Raw genomic sequence first — 15,630 nt, forward strand, 5'->3', positions numbered from 1 at the left:
CTAAGCCGAAGAGCCAGCATTGTCCAAAGACACCTCCAAGATCATGTGGCCAGCATGACTGCATGGAGTCATGGACTTCCCACTGGAGTGGTATCTATTGATCTACTCACATTTGTATGTTTCAAAATGCTAGGTTGGCAGAAGCTGTGCATAACAGTGGGAGCTTACTCCACTCTCCGGATTTGAACTGGCAACCTTTTGATCAGCAAGCTCAGAAGCTCGGTGGTTTAACCCACTGCTCCACCAAGGGGCCCTGAGTTAAATTATAGTAAACCATTTATATTTTCAGTATTTAATAATAGTCTTGTGTTACAACCTCAGACTCCAAATCTAACAATCAGTCCACTAGAAATGTCCCTTCTTCCCCTTAGCACTTGCTCATTTCCACGAATCATGACTGGCCCACAGCTCTTTCCCTGCAGAGTAAGAAACCTAGACTGCATCCTGTATGCCATCATAAAAACCATCATAGGAATTGGCTGAGTAGCTGCTGCGGCTGTTGCTGTTACTGGCAAATACCCAGCTGGTTCTGTAACTCAGTGCAGCAAAGTCAGAGGCAGGTTAAGTAAAGCAGAAAGCAGCAAAGGGATGGAAGAGGGACAGAAGGGAAGGCTAGAGGCTGCCGGAGGGTAGCAAATAGAAGTGTAAGTTCATACAAATACATGCAGATGTATGTATGTTATCTGCCAAAACACAGAAGATTACTCGGAGGAACACAGCATCCTTTGGCAAGGCAGAGAAGACATCTGAGCTCCTAGCACTAGCAGCATCGGCAGCCAGAATGACTGCAGAAAAAGAGCCTCTCTGTTTGCACTGAGCAACTACACAATCCAGCCTATGGAGGGAAGAGTATAACCGCAGACAGACCTCCTCTTACAGAATCAGGGCTGGTATAGGGGAAAACTCCTGCCAGATTGTAGAGAAGAAAGATACAAGGGGAAAATGGTAGGACGCATGGTTCAATGACCAGAACTGAGCAGAGTTGAGCCCAGTAAAACCTCCTCCCAAGCCCTCCCTCTACCTGGCTAGCATCTATATAGTTCAGGTGGCTTACTGGATGGGACCCGGTGGTCCTGAAGAAAGTTGCATCCATGTCTAAGGGAGGGGAGGTTGCATATATCCCAGATGATTCTGATTTTAGCAGTTTCCGGCATCAGTGTGAGAGCCAGGAAGGCTGGAGCAGACAGTACAACAAAGGAGGAGTGACAGTATGGAGCCAGGTGCAGGAGGAGAATGCAACTGTCCAGAAAATCAAGGTAAGGACCCTAGCCAGCATACTTGCTCAGATCACTAGGGCTGAAAACGCATGAATACTGCCCCGTGGCCTACCCTGTTGGCCCTATTACTTTTTCCTGGGGGCCTTTTCCTCCCACTCCTTGTCCCACATATGCTTGTCTATGAAGCAGAAAGATGCTGCCCACACTTTGCCTGCCTTTTGCTGCATTCAGTTCTGGAATTTTAGCTCCATCTAGGCAGCAAAAGGTGCAGTACTCAACTCAGCTACTCTTTCAGTATTTGAGGAAGATGCTTAAGGCTTCTTGGGGGAGGGGGGACATCTTTTCCCATGATCATTTTATCTGTGAGACATTTTTGCTATTATAGCCTCCAAGCACCTTCTACAGTTTCTGCTATCTCTTCTCTTCCAAAAATTCTTTCTGCTTCTTTGTACTTAAATTGAAACAGGAATTAAGTGAGCCGAGAGAAAGAATAAAGCTCATTCTCTGTATTACTAAGTGACTTGCCTGAGACCCATGACAATGCAGCTTTTACTGTTTATTCTGTAGCCATGAGCTATAAAGAAGCATAACTTTAGAACTGAACTGTGTCTTCTCAAAAGTAGAATCTGTTTTGATTCCCAATCACTGAAATTAGATCTTTGGGGAATTGGGGCTGCTACATATTTGCAGTTAGAAGGCCAGGAGCCAAGAGAAAAAGAAACCTTGTTTAGCTATGCAAATAGGGTTATGAATATGAGAAATTAATTAACTCATTAAGGGTTGTGAAGAAGAGGTTATTCTAATAATCAAGTATGGAATCATAGAATCATAGAGTCGGAAGAGTCCACATGGTCCATCTAGTCCAACCCACTACCATGCAGGAAAAGCACAAGTATCTTTGACAGCCTCTGTTTAAAAGCCTCCAAAGAAGGAGCTTCCACCAGACTCCGAGACAGCAAGTTCCACTGTTGAACAGTTCTTACACTCAGGAAGTTTTTCCTAATGTTCAATTGGAATATCCTTTCTTGAAATTTGAACCCGTTGCTCCAAGTCCTAGTCTTCAGGGCAGCAGAAAAAAAGCCTACTCCCTCTTCCTTATGACAACCTTTCCAATATTTAAACATGAAGATCATGTCTCCTCTCAACTTTCTCTTCTGCAGGCTAAACATGCCAAGTTCTTTTAAGTCACTCCTCATAGGACATGGTCTCCAGACTTTTGATCATTTTAGTCACCCACCTCTGGGCACATTCCAGCTTGTCTCTCTTGAATTCTGGTTACCAGAATTGGACACAGTGTTATTCCAGGTGAGGTCTGACCTAAGCAGAATAGAGAGGCACCATGACCTCCCTCAATATATATTCCTTTTGATGGCGCCCAAAATCCTATTGGCTTTTTTAGCTGCTGCCCTACATTGTTGGCTCATGTTCAACTTGTGGTCCACATGGCACCTCATCAGACAGGGTTTTTTTTTTTTTTTTAGGGAAAATAATACTGAGTTCCACTTTTTTAACCTTATTTTATGGCCTCATATGCTACCCATGAGAGGATGCAGGCCGTGGCCATGTCCCTTTCGTGAAGCCCCGGCATCGCAAGTAAAGGAAGTGAGGGCCTGCTGAAATTTGGTCATCATGGACAGCAGCCATGATATTGGTAAGCTTTGCGCTGTTTTCTTTTTTTTTAACACAGTTTTGATCCTTCCCCTGTCTAATGAGGGGAAGCGGCAGGGCACCACGCGCCCCATAGCGATTGCTCTACCTTTCCTTTCCCATCATACAGGAAAGAGGAAGGTGGGTGCATAGCTTGCGGGGTGACTCAAGTTGCCTCGCAGCCTTCCTCTTCCTGCCATAATGTTACCAGGGGAGTGGCCATCTGTTGAGGGTGCTTTGAATGTAATTTTACTGCTTCTTGACAGGGTGTTGGACATGAGGTCTCTTCCAACTTTATGATTCGATGATTCTATGATTCTAGGGCACATCTGATAAGATTGTAAGACTCCAAGAGCACATGGACTGTTGTTGAGCCAGATATCACCCATATTGTATCTTTGCATTTTATTTTTATAGCCTAAGTGTAGTATCTTACACTTCTCCTTGTTGAAATTCATTTTGTTAGTTTTGGCCCAGCTCTCTAATCTGTCAACGTCATTTTGAATTTGGATCCTGTCCTCTGGCATATTAGCTATCCCTCCTAATTTGGTGTCATCTGTAAACTTAATAAGCATGCCCTCTAAACCTTTATCCAAGTCATTAATAAAAATGTTGAACAGAACTGGGCACAAGCTACATTTACTAAAATATCCACTTTTCTAAAACCTTTACGTTCTGGTATTTTGTTTTACTTTTCATATACAGGTGCTATAATCATGTTGAAAATAGCAAAAAGAAGACTTGCTATATGTCACCCACACATTTGGTTTTCTTAGCTCCTGGTTATTTTTTGCCAGATTTTTCAAATGATGCAAAGGACAATGTCTGTTAGCAATGAGCTGGCAAGTTTAGCATTGGCCTTAGATATTTTCTGCACACATTTGCAGGTGTGGCCATCACATATCAGGGTGTAAAGAAATCCATTCTTCAGAAATCTTCAGAAATCTTCAGAATGGATTCACTGCACTCCTGAGATAGAAGCCTTTGGCTTCAAGTCTATGACCACGGCCAGATTAACTAACCAGCTAATTGGGCTGCAGCTCTTGGCCCTGCATTTTAGGCCTCAGAGGCTACACTAGCTTACTAAGATCTCCAGCTTTTTAAAAAGCCAAATCTCTAGCCCTTGTAAAACCCCAGTAATGAGACAAATATTGATGCACAATTCTTATTTATTGTTTCCTGAAAATTAAAACTGCCAGCACTTTTCAACATGTTTAGTTATGATTCAAATTGCCATTTGCCTGTAGATGAGACTTTCTGGTTCACCAACAACAACCTTTGCACCTTCTTTTAGTCTACACTTTGGGAACAATGATTCATTGGTCCCAGCATGGCTGTTATCTAGATATTGTTAGAAGGGATTGGAATAGAGTAGACAACGTAATTATGTACTCTGCTGATGAGTATTGCTGTTGTTTAAGGTCAATGGTGTAAATCAGAATGGGGCTATGATGTTAAGTAATAAGAGAATGCATGTAATTTAATAAAAGGGCTATCCTCTCTCTCTAGATATGAGTCTCAATTTTCTTAGCTAGTAGGATACAAGATATAACCTCTTAACTGGCAGTAAAACCTATTTAAGTCAAGGACTCTGTGCCATCTTTTGAAAATTTTAAAATTCTAGTGTGGGTTTTAAAAATTGATGTTAGTTCTCAGGCCCATCCGTGAGTGTCTCCCTGGTGGATACATGGAGTGTTTCATGCACATGCAGGAGTCAGAATTAGACAGCCACCTGTGTATTGTTGAACTGCAAGTGCCAGTAGCCATAGCCAGCATTGCTAATGATAAGGAAATCTGAGGTTGCAGTCCAATAATTTTTGAAGGGCCGTATGATTGACCCCTCTGATCTAAACCTTATATCCTCTCCAAGTCCTAGATAGGCAAGTGGGATTAATCATAAAGCAGAGTATGACCTGACACCTCCTCACTTTCCCTCCCATTGAGGGATGAAGGAATGAGTAGCAAGATGTGCTTGATTCTCAGAGGAGCAGCTACTCTCAATCTTCACTTACTGAATGGGGTATATTAAGGAACCCTCCATCTTAACATTTTCTGATCTTCTCAGAGAGAGAAACCAAAAAAGGAGTGGAATGCACAAGGAGCTGCTAAATTTAAGACACTGGTTTCATGATATCTTGTAAAATGCAATGATTGATTGCACCACAAAATCCTTATCTGGAAGCATGGAGTGGGTGGAGGTGAATAAGGAGATGAAATTACTAAGTCCACTATGCTACATTGCCCAGGGATGGGATGGTGGAGATTACCATAGTTTCCAATGTTCTCCACGTCCTTTTCCCCTAAAATGACCCTAAGGAAACTTAATGCATCACAGTTAACGAAGATGAGGAGTTGTGTGTTCAAAGTGTACCACTGTTATGCTTGATTCTATACTGTACAAAAAACTGTGTGACCTCTCATGCCCCTTATACCCAAGCTGATCATCTAATTATTAATCCTACTCCTTGAGCAAGAAGTTCAGCCTCAGTAAAACTACTGTGACTAAGATGTTTATCCCCAGCATAAAGGCAGTGATGTAAACAGCTTTTTATGTCATGTGTTTCAAGAAATCCATAGTTGGGTTATATGTGAATAGCACATTACTAAGCAGCAAGAAGTATCTGGGGCCAAGCCCTTATGAAGGATTTAGAATCCTTATACTGTTTATATGACACAAGGTCTGTTTATACCATTTGTTTAGACTGAGCACTGCAGCAGATTTCTTTATCTAAGGGAACAGAGATCTCCATAGGATTTCCTTGAAAGGCAGTTTGTTCTCTCCTTTTACAAACTACAAAATCTCCTTTATTTCTCAGTGATCACATTCCTAATCATCCCTAAGCATTAAGGCTTGGTTCTTCTTGGGCCATCCCAGGTGTGACTAAAACACAGCAAATGTTACCAGCCATTGGTAAATCCTTGAGGAAACTTGCCTTGAGCATCTCCACTAATAGATCTACTGGTTGAAATAACATAAAAATGAATAGCGTTGAAAGAGGTCCTGTACTGATTTGCAGTCAGAAGTACTACAGTGTAAAGATTTCTTAAAAGGTCATTCAGACTAAATCCAAACATTGATCAGTTCCAAACACACCGTTCACTCTTATTTATGTATTTATTCTGTTTGTGAATGGCAGTAAGCTCCTAACATGAAAACTCAGTGACTTTTTCCAATCACACTGGGGAGAAAGAACTTAGAGTCTTTATTTGTGCCAGAGGAGAAAAGTTCTGAAATTGAGAAGAGTAGCTTGCACTGAAAGCCATATATTTGATCAGATCATCCAAAGACCATGTGAGGAATAGTAGCAGCAGGCATAGAGGACCAAGAGAGAAGAAAGACATAGAAGAGGAATGTCCCCTGTGGGATGAGAACACTGAAGGAGTGATCAGGCACTCAAGTATCTCAAGGCAGAATTACAGAAATCTAAGGCAGGAATGAAGTTTATCACATGAGGGTTATCAAACATTGAAAGGGTGGATTTGGCTGAGATTATTCTTTATTGTATGATTAGTGCCACTAAAATAAAGAAATCTGTAAGCAAAGCTACACCGGACTTAAGTCCTATGGAGTGCTGCTGAATTATGAATGAATACTCACCCCCTGCACTTATCTCAACATATTCCAATGGCAGTCATGCCCCAGAGATCAGCTGCTCTTTTAGCTTTGTTGCATTTTTAATGAGGCACTCACCAGATCCCAAGTAATTAGAGAAATTTCATTTGCAAATTGGCTTTTCTCCACTTCTATATTTGTTCCCATTGTACCACTAGCTTTAATGGGGGCTCATATTTTCCAACTTCAGTCTGCATACTTGTAAATCGGTCTTTGTTTGGAAATTAGATGCAGATACAGTTCAGATGCATTATTATACTTTACTCTCTAAACCAAAATATGTCAGATGCTTGGTATTGTCATCTGTGAAGCCAGGTCTGCTGCTACATCTTTATACACAAATACCAAAGTGTCATCTTTCTCACCAGAAACAAGAGTGTTGTGGCACCCTACAAAGCTTGTGTTCCATTAAATCTAGTTGTCTTTAAAACTGTCACATAGAACCTCGTTTACTCCAGGAAATAATGCCCGGCTGCTCACTGGAGGGAAGGATATTAGAGGCAAAGATGAAGTATTTGGCCATATAATGAGAAGACAGGAAAGTTTAGAGAAGAAAATAATGCTGGGGAAAATGGAAGGAAAAATGAACAGGGGCCGACCTAGGGCAAGATGGATGGATCGTATCCTTGAAGTGACTGACTTGACCTTGAAGGAGCTGGGGTTGGCAACGGCTGACAGGGAGCTCTGTTGTGGGCTGTTCCATGAGGTCACGAAGAGTTGGAAGCGACTGAATGAATAAACAACAACAAAGAACCTTGTTGTGGTTTATGTGCCACTGTTGACCTGTAATTCTTTTTCATGGCCATACAGGCCCACTTCAGTCACAGGAGCTAATTGATGAAATGCGATCTCTATAATTGAACTCTGCTGGTGTTATACCATCATCATGTGTCCAGATCTTTAACCATTATGGCAGGACCGTCAAATTTATTTTCCCTAAGGGCCACATCAGAGTAATGGTTGCCTTCAAAGTGCCACTGGATTCATAAATGGGGAATCCATGGATGCAGAGGACCAACTATATATATTTTTACATAGTGGTCAATGCCCTTCAGTTTTTATCCAGTTTGGGTCCATAGATGTTATTGAATGACAACTTAGATCACTTTTCATTATCCACATGTGGGCAGGACATAGTGAGAACTGCAACCCAACAGCACTTGTGGCTCTGAGGTCAGGAAAAGGCTAAGGGACACTTTAAAGCCAGACTTCCTGTCCACATGCCTTACATTTAAATTGAAATTGTGAGTCAACAGAACAAACTGCAACTTTTCAAATGTTACTGCATCACAACTCTCATTAGGTCTAGTCATGATGTCTAATGATGAGGAATAGAGAAATTGTAGTCCAGCATCTGGAAGGCCATACTGAATAACATGATGGCCATCTTTCTCCAGTCATGTAACCTAACCACACTGAGAGCTTACTCATCATGGATTGAGGAAGTGGATCTCTTCAACTGATGTTTTCTAAGGTTTCCAAAATCTTGAAGCACATTGTACATGTTGCATTAATTATCTGATGACTACAGCACCAACTGATGACTTTCATGGGTTATTGTAGACATAGTATAGACCTAAGTCTTACATCAGTCCTATCTAGTAATTCAGCAGAAAGTTAGGGAGCTCAATCTGTGTAGGAAGTACAAGGTTGCATGTGCCCAAAATACTGAGGTATTTTATTCATTCCTAATTCTGGACTTGCACAAGGGTATAAAACAGATTAAGTGGAATGATGATATGACCACATATCATATCATATGACCACACCCAAGCCTATATGACCACAAATAAGTACCTAGGGATATGAACCACCACAAGATCTAGGAGCCCTTTCATAATACACAATGATAGTATTATGATACTCCTTTAACTGTAATGGTTGATTTTAATGGAATCCTGGGTTCCATAGTTTAGGGAAGAACATTTAGCACTGTTAGACAGAGAGCTCTAGTGCCTCAACAAATATCATGTCCCACGATTCCATAGAACACAACCATGGCAGATAAAAGTGGAATCATGAATGCTGTAACTATGTAGTATGAAAGCTCTAAAAGATCTTGAGCCCATAGGAAATGAAATGTGAAATTATGTGCACCCCAAAACTTTCGTTATGAGCAAGGTGTTTTTGAGCATCAGTTGTGGTCAGATAATGTAAAAGTAGGGAAATTGTTCTGCACATAAACCATTCTAAATTTTTAAAAAAGCCTTTGAGCATTTGAGAACAGAGAAGATGGGGTAGGACCTGGACCAGCACATACATGGTTAAAACTGGTTATCCATGAGTATTTGTGATTTAGGATGGGCAAGAGTTTATTGGATTATGTGCAGAACAATTTCCCTATTTTTACATTATCTGACCACAACTGATGCTCAAAAACACCCTGCTAACTCAGGAAGAGACAGAGCAGTAAGCATTTTCAGGGGAACTTCTCACTTCTTTTACAGTCTGTGCTTCTGGGAAGGAGGAAAGGAAGGGTGATTGCTCGTCAGTCATTTCTCTTAACCAATGGGCCCATTTCCCCTTTGAATGTGAGTGGCTGTGTTCAGGATCCTAATTCAAATTCATGTTTAAGGTCATGTGTCACTCGATCTAGTATTTGTGTAAAAAACACTTGGCTGTTTGCACTATTTGAGCTGGTGATTGCTACTACAACAAAGCTAGCCACTTTGAGTCTCCTTTGGCAAAGAAAAAGTATGGTATAAATCTACTACTATAATAATAATGATAATAATGATGGTAAAACAATAATAACTTCAACCACTTTAACACTGCAATTTTTGACAATACCCTATGTTCCACTGTTCTGCAATGGCCAAGGTTGGATCAAAGCCATGATACATAAGGCTAAATGTCTATAATGGGTCCCTTACTCAGGTTATGGTCAGGCAAGCATGAGTATGCTCAGAGAGGGTTATTTTATGCATAACTATGTCATACTATGTGTTTTAATAGAAATTGTCTTCCGTGTTTCCTGGAAGCAAAATATTAATACTTCACTTAATCCATAGCGAAGAATTTAGAGTCAGACATATGCCCATATATTTCATTCCCTCTTTTACATTATATAATCATAGGAAATGTGAACAGAGCTCCCCCCATTCACCCATTTAAGAAAGAGAAACACACTAGCATTTAGTTGTGATGGTGATAGTGATGGGTGGATGTACGCAGAAATTTACGTGTGGCTCCTACTCTTTCTTTACACAGATATGAGCTTGTGTGGAAGAAGTGTTATAGAGTTTTCCACCTGCACAAACTAGACTTTGTGCCATCTCTTGAAAAATGTTTTTGTCTCAGTGCCTGATGATCCCAGCATTAAATATTCTTCAGTGCATAACCATGCTGACTCCCTACCATACAGATGCAGATCACTTGCAAGGATGTGGCTCCTGAGACATTGTATGATGTTCTACATGATACCCATTACCGCAAGAAATGGGACTCCAACATGATTGAGACCTATGACATTGGACGCCTGACTGTCAACGCAGATGTGGGATACTACTCCTGTGAGCACATATTTGCTTCTTGTAAACTTGGCTGGCAGAAAGCTCCTTGTTTCTCCAGCATGCTTTTTACCTCCATACTTCATACTTCCATACTTCCATTTTTCTCCATACTATACTGTGGATAATGCTTCTTAAGAAGTTTGTGTGTGTATATTGAAAACCATAGGGATAGTCAGACAAAGGAATTCATTAAATCATTAGAGACCTTTGCACCATGACATAAAATTGTCAGTAGTTCTATAAGTAGAAGTCCTCATTCTTCACTCATATTCATTGATGAAAGTGAATATCCACTTATTAAGCATCACTCTCTTCTTAAATGTTTGGCATTTTGAAATGGCACTGAGACTGTATTTGGAAAACTGTTGTTGACATAAAGCACATTTCACATACATGATATCCATAAGCTGTACTTTATAATCCTGTAATGTAGCCCAGTAATATATCCCTAAAATAGACAATGGAAAGAGAAAGGCAGAGGTTCAATGCAACTAGGGACTTCACCAACTTGGTAAATCAGTACATTAGCTCCATTTCAAGCCTTTTTGATTAATCAACTCATATCAAATAATTATGCATTTGTCTTGCGTTTGCTACTTCCTGATACATCTTAACTCAGTATGATGTACCTGTCAAAAAGATGAAATTGCTCTAGAAGGGAGTTGTGGTGTGTTGTACCTGGGGGAAATACATTTATTTACCCAGAAAGCAAATTCATTTCTCTGTGAAAAATATTTCTGTAGGAGTGACATTCATAGCTGCATAGTAGATTTGTAATTTAATTAGTGATAAGCCTTCATGTGTCCTTCTATCACTGCATCTATATCTATATCTATATTACTTCTCTTCCCCACTCTTGAATTCATTTCTTGGGGAAATGCTCTCTTCAAATATGGCATATGTATTTAGTATTGCTCATGAACCCAACTCCCTTCTTTCATACACAAAAGTTCAGTGGTAGTAGAAATGAGCTGAGAAAGAAAAGACAGTGGCAGGAAATAGAAAAGGAAAAACATAGAATACTGTAACACAATGGAAGATATGTGAAAACATTTTAATGTCATACAAGTTTCTCTGAATGATACATTATTTCCCCTTGGGGTTTCTATATACGGTACGTATTGTCAACAAAAAGTCATCACATAGTAGAGTAGTAGCTAGGTTTTCACAAGACTTGCTTGATTTATAATGCATCATGTCATTGCTGACCATCATTTCTATCCTTCTGCCTGTTTGTCTATCTTGTCTACTTTTACAGGGAGGTGTCCAAGTCCTCTGAAGAATAGGGACTTTGTTACATTACGCTCCTGGCTACCTCTCGGCAATGACTACATGATCATCAACTACAGCGTCAAACATCCAGTGAGTCATATGCTCTTTGATCCTGGCAGCTGATTTTCTATTGCCCACAATACAACTCAGTGGGAAGCAAGAATGCTTAGGTTGATACCTTGCTAGTGAGGGGGGGGGGGGGGGAGAGGTTGGAACAAGCCTGAAGCTTCTTTGGCAGAGATTTTATGGTCACCAGCTCCTTTTCCTTCAGAGCTGTCTATCCATTGACCATCCGGAAGCAGTTTCTCTATAGGGGACCTCCACACATAGGTCGCCCAACTTTCCTAGTTCCATCCATAAACACTTAAAATCTCATGGGAAGGTATGTTCATGAGATGGTTCATGTCAGTGAGTCAAGGGATTGATTTCAGGCTGCCACAGCAGGTGGGTGGATCTCCCTTTTCCCCTCCTGGGCCAGCCAAAGTGGAGAAATTGCTACCACAACCTCCACAGTAGAATTGCTCTCTTCCCTTTTCTCCCCTCTCTGCTTAGCTCATACATATCCCATCATGGCCAGAAGCTCAAAGGCTTCTGGCAAATCAAGAAAAGCCTCTAAACCCATGGTGCATGTTGAATTACTCCACAAATGGCATAACAAGTCATTTGTCCTGCTGGCAATTGAATATCAGGGCTAGGCCTTAGACTCTGGGATCTCTCTGCAGAAGCATCCGCCCCGGAAGGACTTTGTGAGAGCCATATCCCTGCAGACAGGCTACCTGATCAAAGCAACAGGCAACAAGGGCTGTATTCTTTACTACCTTACTCAAGTGGACCCTCGAGGTTAGTATCAAGATAATGGTTGGGTAAAGGGATGTGGCTGGGAGATGAATCCTGGGTGCTGTAGGCTAAATTTTAGAGGAAGGAACTAACAAAGCCACCTCCTTTCCTAAGGAAATCCATGAAATTCATAGGATCACCATAGGTCAACCTGCTACGTGAAAGCAGACATACACACTGATTTTATCAATCATAAAAGCCAAAGCTAAACCGCAAAGTATAGAAAAACCAGAAAGTAAGTTTAAGAAGGTGTGATATGATGCCAAAAACAAAAACCTGGCATAAACATTGAGCCTGCAGAGACAATTGAATTGTGAAACTAAATAGTAGAATTGGGGTACTATTAAGGATGGCAGAATGGGAAACACACCATCATAGGGGCACAATTAACTAGCATATTCTCATAATACAGCTCCTGATGAAAATGAGTGGAACCTGAGCAAAAACAAAACAGTTACCATGCGAGAGATGGTTACACAAACAAGATCTTAGTGACCGGAGAATCTGGCTTGCTTCTAGGTTCATTACCAAAGTGGGTGGTGAATAAAGTCTCGCAGTATGTGGCACCAAAGGTAAGCGATTAGTGTGCATGAGACTTCGTGCAATAGCAGAGTGGCAACAAAAGGGAGATACAGTAGAGTCTCACTTATCCAACATAAATGGGCCAACAGAACGTTGGATAAGTGAACATATTGGATAATAAGGAGGGATTAAGGAAAAGCCTATTAAACATCAAACTGGGTTATGATTTTACAAATTGAGCACCCAAACATCATGTTATACAACAAATTTGACGGAAAAGTAGTTCAATACGCAGTAATGCTATGTAGTAATTACTGTATTTACGAATTTAACACCAAAATATCATGATGTTTGAAAACATTGACTACAGAAATGCGTTGGATAATCCAGAACGTTGGATAAGTGAGACTCTACTGTAGTACAAAAGTAAGGAAAAGGAGGTTTGCAAGAAAGATTTGGTTATCCATATTGTTTTGCCTGTCAAGCACCACAGCTTTGCACAGCCTAAACATGACTCCCTGCTCCTCCCAACTGTCCAGGAGATCTACACTGGCTCCAGCCCTGCCTCCGCCAAAGACACGCATGTTCCAGATTCCTTGTGTATTACCACCCGATTCTGTGGAAACTGTGACCTAATTTAATCTTCGTACTTTTATCTTGCAGGCCATGAAGAAGATCTACAAGGCTGGGCTAAAGTACGCAGAATGGAAACAGAGGCACGAACCTGGCTTTAAGCCATGGATGTATCCAGAACAGAATACTTTGCCCAACATCAGCTTAGCTGAGCTTTCCCTGCAGCATGCTGAGTCACTGGAAAACATTGATGAGAGTGGTGTGAGTGAGGACAGGACGCGCATCAGTGACGAAGAGGCCTAAGACCACCTACCATTCTCTGGATGGGCAGCTTATCCTCCTCCTGTGGTCTGGATCTGGTCCTTCCACCAGCCAAAACACCGCAGTCCTCGCAGCAACGCTCCACACATACAGCTCTCGGCTCTCTATTTATTCCAAGATCGATACACACACACAAATGTGTATACATATCAGGGTGCACTGTTGCTTGTAAGCAATACAATCTGTTTTGAGGGCTACAGATTAAAAGAAAAAAAAATGTCCAAATTACTTCTGGTATGAAAGGTGTTCTTACTCATTTGCAAACCATATTATTTGTGCATTTAAGGCTTTGACCTTCACAAAGGGAAACATCCCAACTGTGCATTGCTCTAAGGTTTTTGAGGTAGCCTCAAGCAGCTTCCTAAACATAAGCAAAAAATCAGCCTGGTTATAACATCATGGAAATTTTTGAAGCGCAGACACTCATCATGATAGTCCCCCTAGACATGGCCCAAAGGAGAATCCAATATTTATGCAAATGTGTTAATTTATCTCCAAATTTTTTTAGAAGTTTTCATCTTCAATAAAACAGATCTTTTGCTAAGCTGATTGAAATCACAGCCCATCTAAAATATTCCTGACATTACAACAATATCAGGTGAATGTGGCTGACATTACGATAGGGAAATGTCTAGTAATATATTGTAGCTGGTAAAATTCATTTTCCTTAAGCTACTCTGAGGAGTGTATATAACTTCAAAGTTAGCAGAACCCAGAGCCAAACAGTCAATCATATATTTTTATACTTGGTAATACAAAAGCCCATGTTTCTCTAACCTTTTGAGTCAACAACACTATATACCACATGACTGGTTATTTGTGGCAACCTTTCAAGAGCCCTTGAAAAAAATACAAAGCAGGTGGGTGATCTGCATTAGCCCTGGGCAGTGCAACTGAATTCTGGGATTTTGGATCTTCTGATAAAATTTGAGAGACTAGTTAATAGAGGAACAAAAAACTAATATTTTAAATTAGATTGCACACACATAGGTGTAAAGTGGGATACTTGTTATGGCTCATTCTGTCTTTCAGCTCTACCTCTTCATCCATGCCTTTAACAACCACCATGTCATACTACACAGAGAAGCCACTGAAATCCACAAGTATGCAGACAATTTCAACAGAAAGGTGGAAACCATGAAAATGAATAAAATCTGGCTACCAGTATTAAAAAAAAAAACCTCTAAAATCAGGACAGTAAATCAAGAACACCACTAAAAAAACAGGGGAATTCCAGACATGAAACATTCAGGGCCAGCTAACACCTCCCAACAAAGGATTCCCCCAGGCAGGAATCAGCCAGGAATCGAAGCTGCAAGGCTTTTCAATGCTAAGGGGAATTCCAGAAATGAAACATTCAGGGCCAGCTAACACCTCCCAACAAAGGATTCCCCCAGGCAGAAATCAGCCAGGCATAGAAGCTGCAAGGCTTTTCAATGCTAATCAAGGTGGTCAATTGCAACATTCTCACTTGCTTCAAACAGACAAGAGTTCTTTCTCCCACCCTGGACATTCCACAGATATATACACCCCAATTGCATAGTTTCCAGCTCGCAACCTCAGAGGATGCCTGCCACAGATGCAGGCGACACGTCAGGAGATAATGCTTCTGGAACATGGCCATACAGCCCAGAAAACCCATACCAACTCAGATTTCTTGCTTATCTTTGGTTTTTTTATTCTCTGTTTAAATATGCAATAAAACTTACCATACAAAAACTTTTAAAAGAAAGTAAGAAAATACAAGACAGATGGAAACATGAAGAAAAAGATGACTTTCAATCTTCCTTCTGGCAGTTATGGATGCATACATACATTGCTCTTCCCATAACAAAAACAATTGTCACTTCTTCCAATAGATTATAGAACTCTTATTATCAACCTCAAAACCACCAGTTCTTTTCAGATTTTGTTTTTTCCCAAGCCTTAACAAAAACAACATCAACAAATGTTCTCTAATCAAATCAATTAACATATTTATTTCTACTACATTTATAAACTCCAATTGGCTTTCCCACAAACAACCGACTTCCCTTTATTTATTCTAAACAATTATTTCTTGATTTATTCTAAAATGGATAATGCCCTGTTCTCCGATTTAAAGTTACAAAATATT

At 40.6% G+C, this 15,630-nt stretch overlaps 1 protein-coding gene across 2 annotated transcripts; it reads left to right on the plus strand.

The window, feature by feature from the left end:
- Nucleotides 1–529: 529 nt before the first annotated feature.
- Nucleotides 530–13,742, plus strand: LOC100561438 (START domain-containing protein 10). 2 transcript variants are annotated; one of them, XM_062977846.1, is made up of 6 exons: nucleotides 530–1,256; nucleotides 9,842–9,989; nucleotides 11,248–11,351; nucleotides 11,987–12,101; nucleotides 12,618–12,670; nucleotides 13,284–13,742. In XM_062977846.1, the coding sequence occupies exons 1-6, from the start codon at nucleotides 1,092–1,094 to the stop codon at nucleotides 13,494–13,496; spliced, it is 798 nt and encodes a 265-aa protein (XP_062833916.1). In that variant the 5' UTR covers nucleotides 530–1,091; the 3' UTR covers nucleotides 13,497–13,742. The 2 variants fall into 2 exon arrangements, with proteins under 2 accessions (XP_062833916.1, XP_003219952.1); XM_003219904.4 differs by having other exon boundaries at nucleotides 532–1,256; nucleotides 11,984–12,101.
- Nucleotides 13,743–15,630: the final 1,888 nt, after the last annotated feature.

Source organism: Anolis carolinensis, chromosome 4 (genome assembly GCF_035594765.1).
Source record: "Anolis carolinensis isolate JA03-04 chromosome 4, rAnoCar3.1.pri, whole genome shotgun sequence".
Lineage (NCBI taxonomy): Eukaryota > Metazoa > Chordata > Lepidosauria > Squamata > Dactyloidae > Anolis > Anolis carolinensis.

Excerpts from the sequence above, each read along its gene's own strand:
- LOC100561438 (XM_003219904.4), top strand. The coding sequence starts at position 1,092 with ATGTCTAAGGGAGGGGAGGTTGCATATATCCCAGATGATTCTGATTTT. Across the intron at positions 12,102-12,617 it reads TACTCAAGTGGACCCTCGAG|GTTCATTACCAAAGTGGGTG; the intron begins GTTAGTATCAAG and ends GCTTGCTTCTAG. Across the intron at positions 12,671-13,283 it reads CGCAGTATGTGGCACCAAAG|GCCATGAAGAAGATCTACAA; the intron begins GTAAGCGATTAG and ends TTTATCTTGCAG.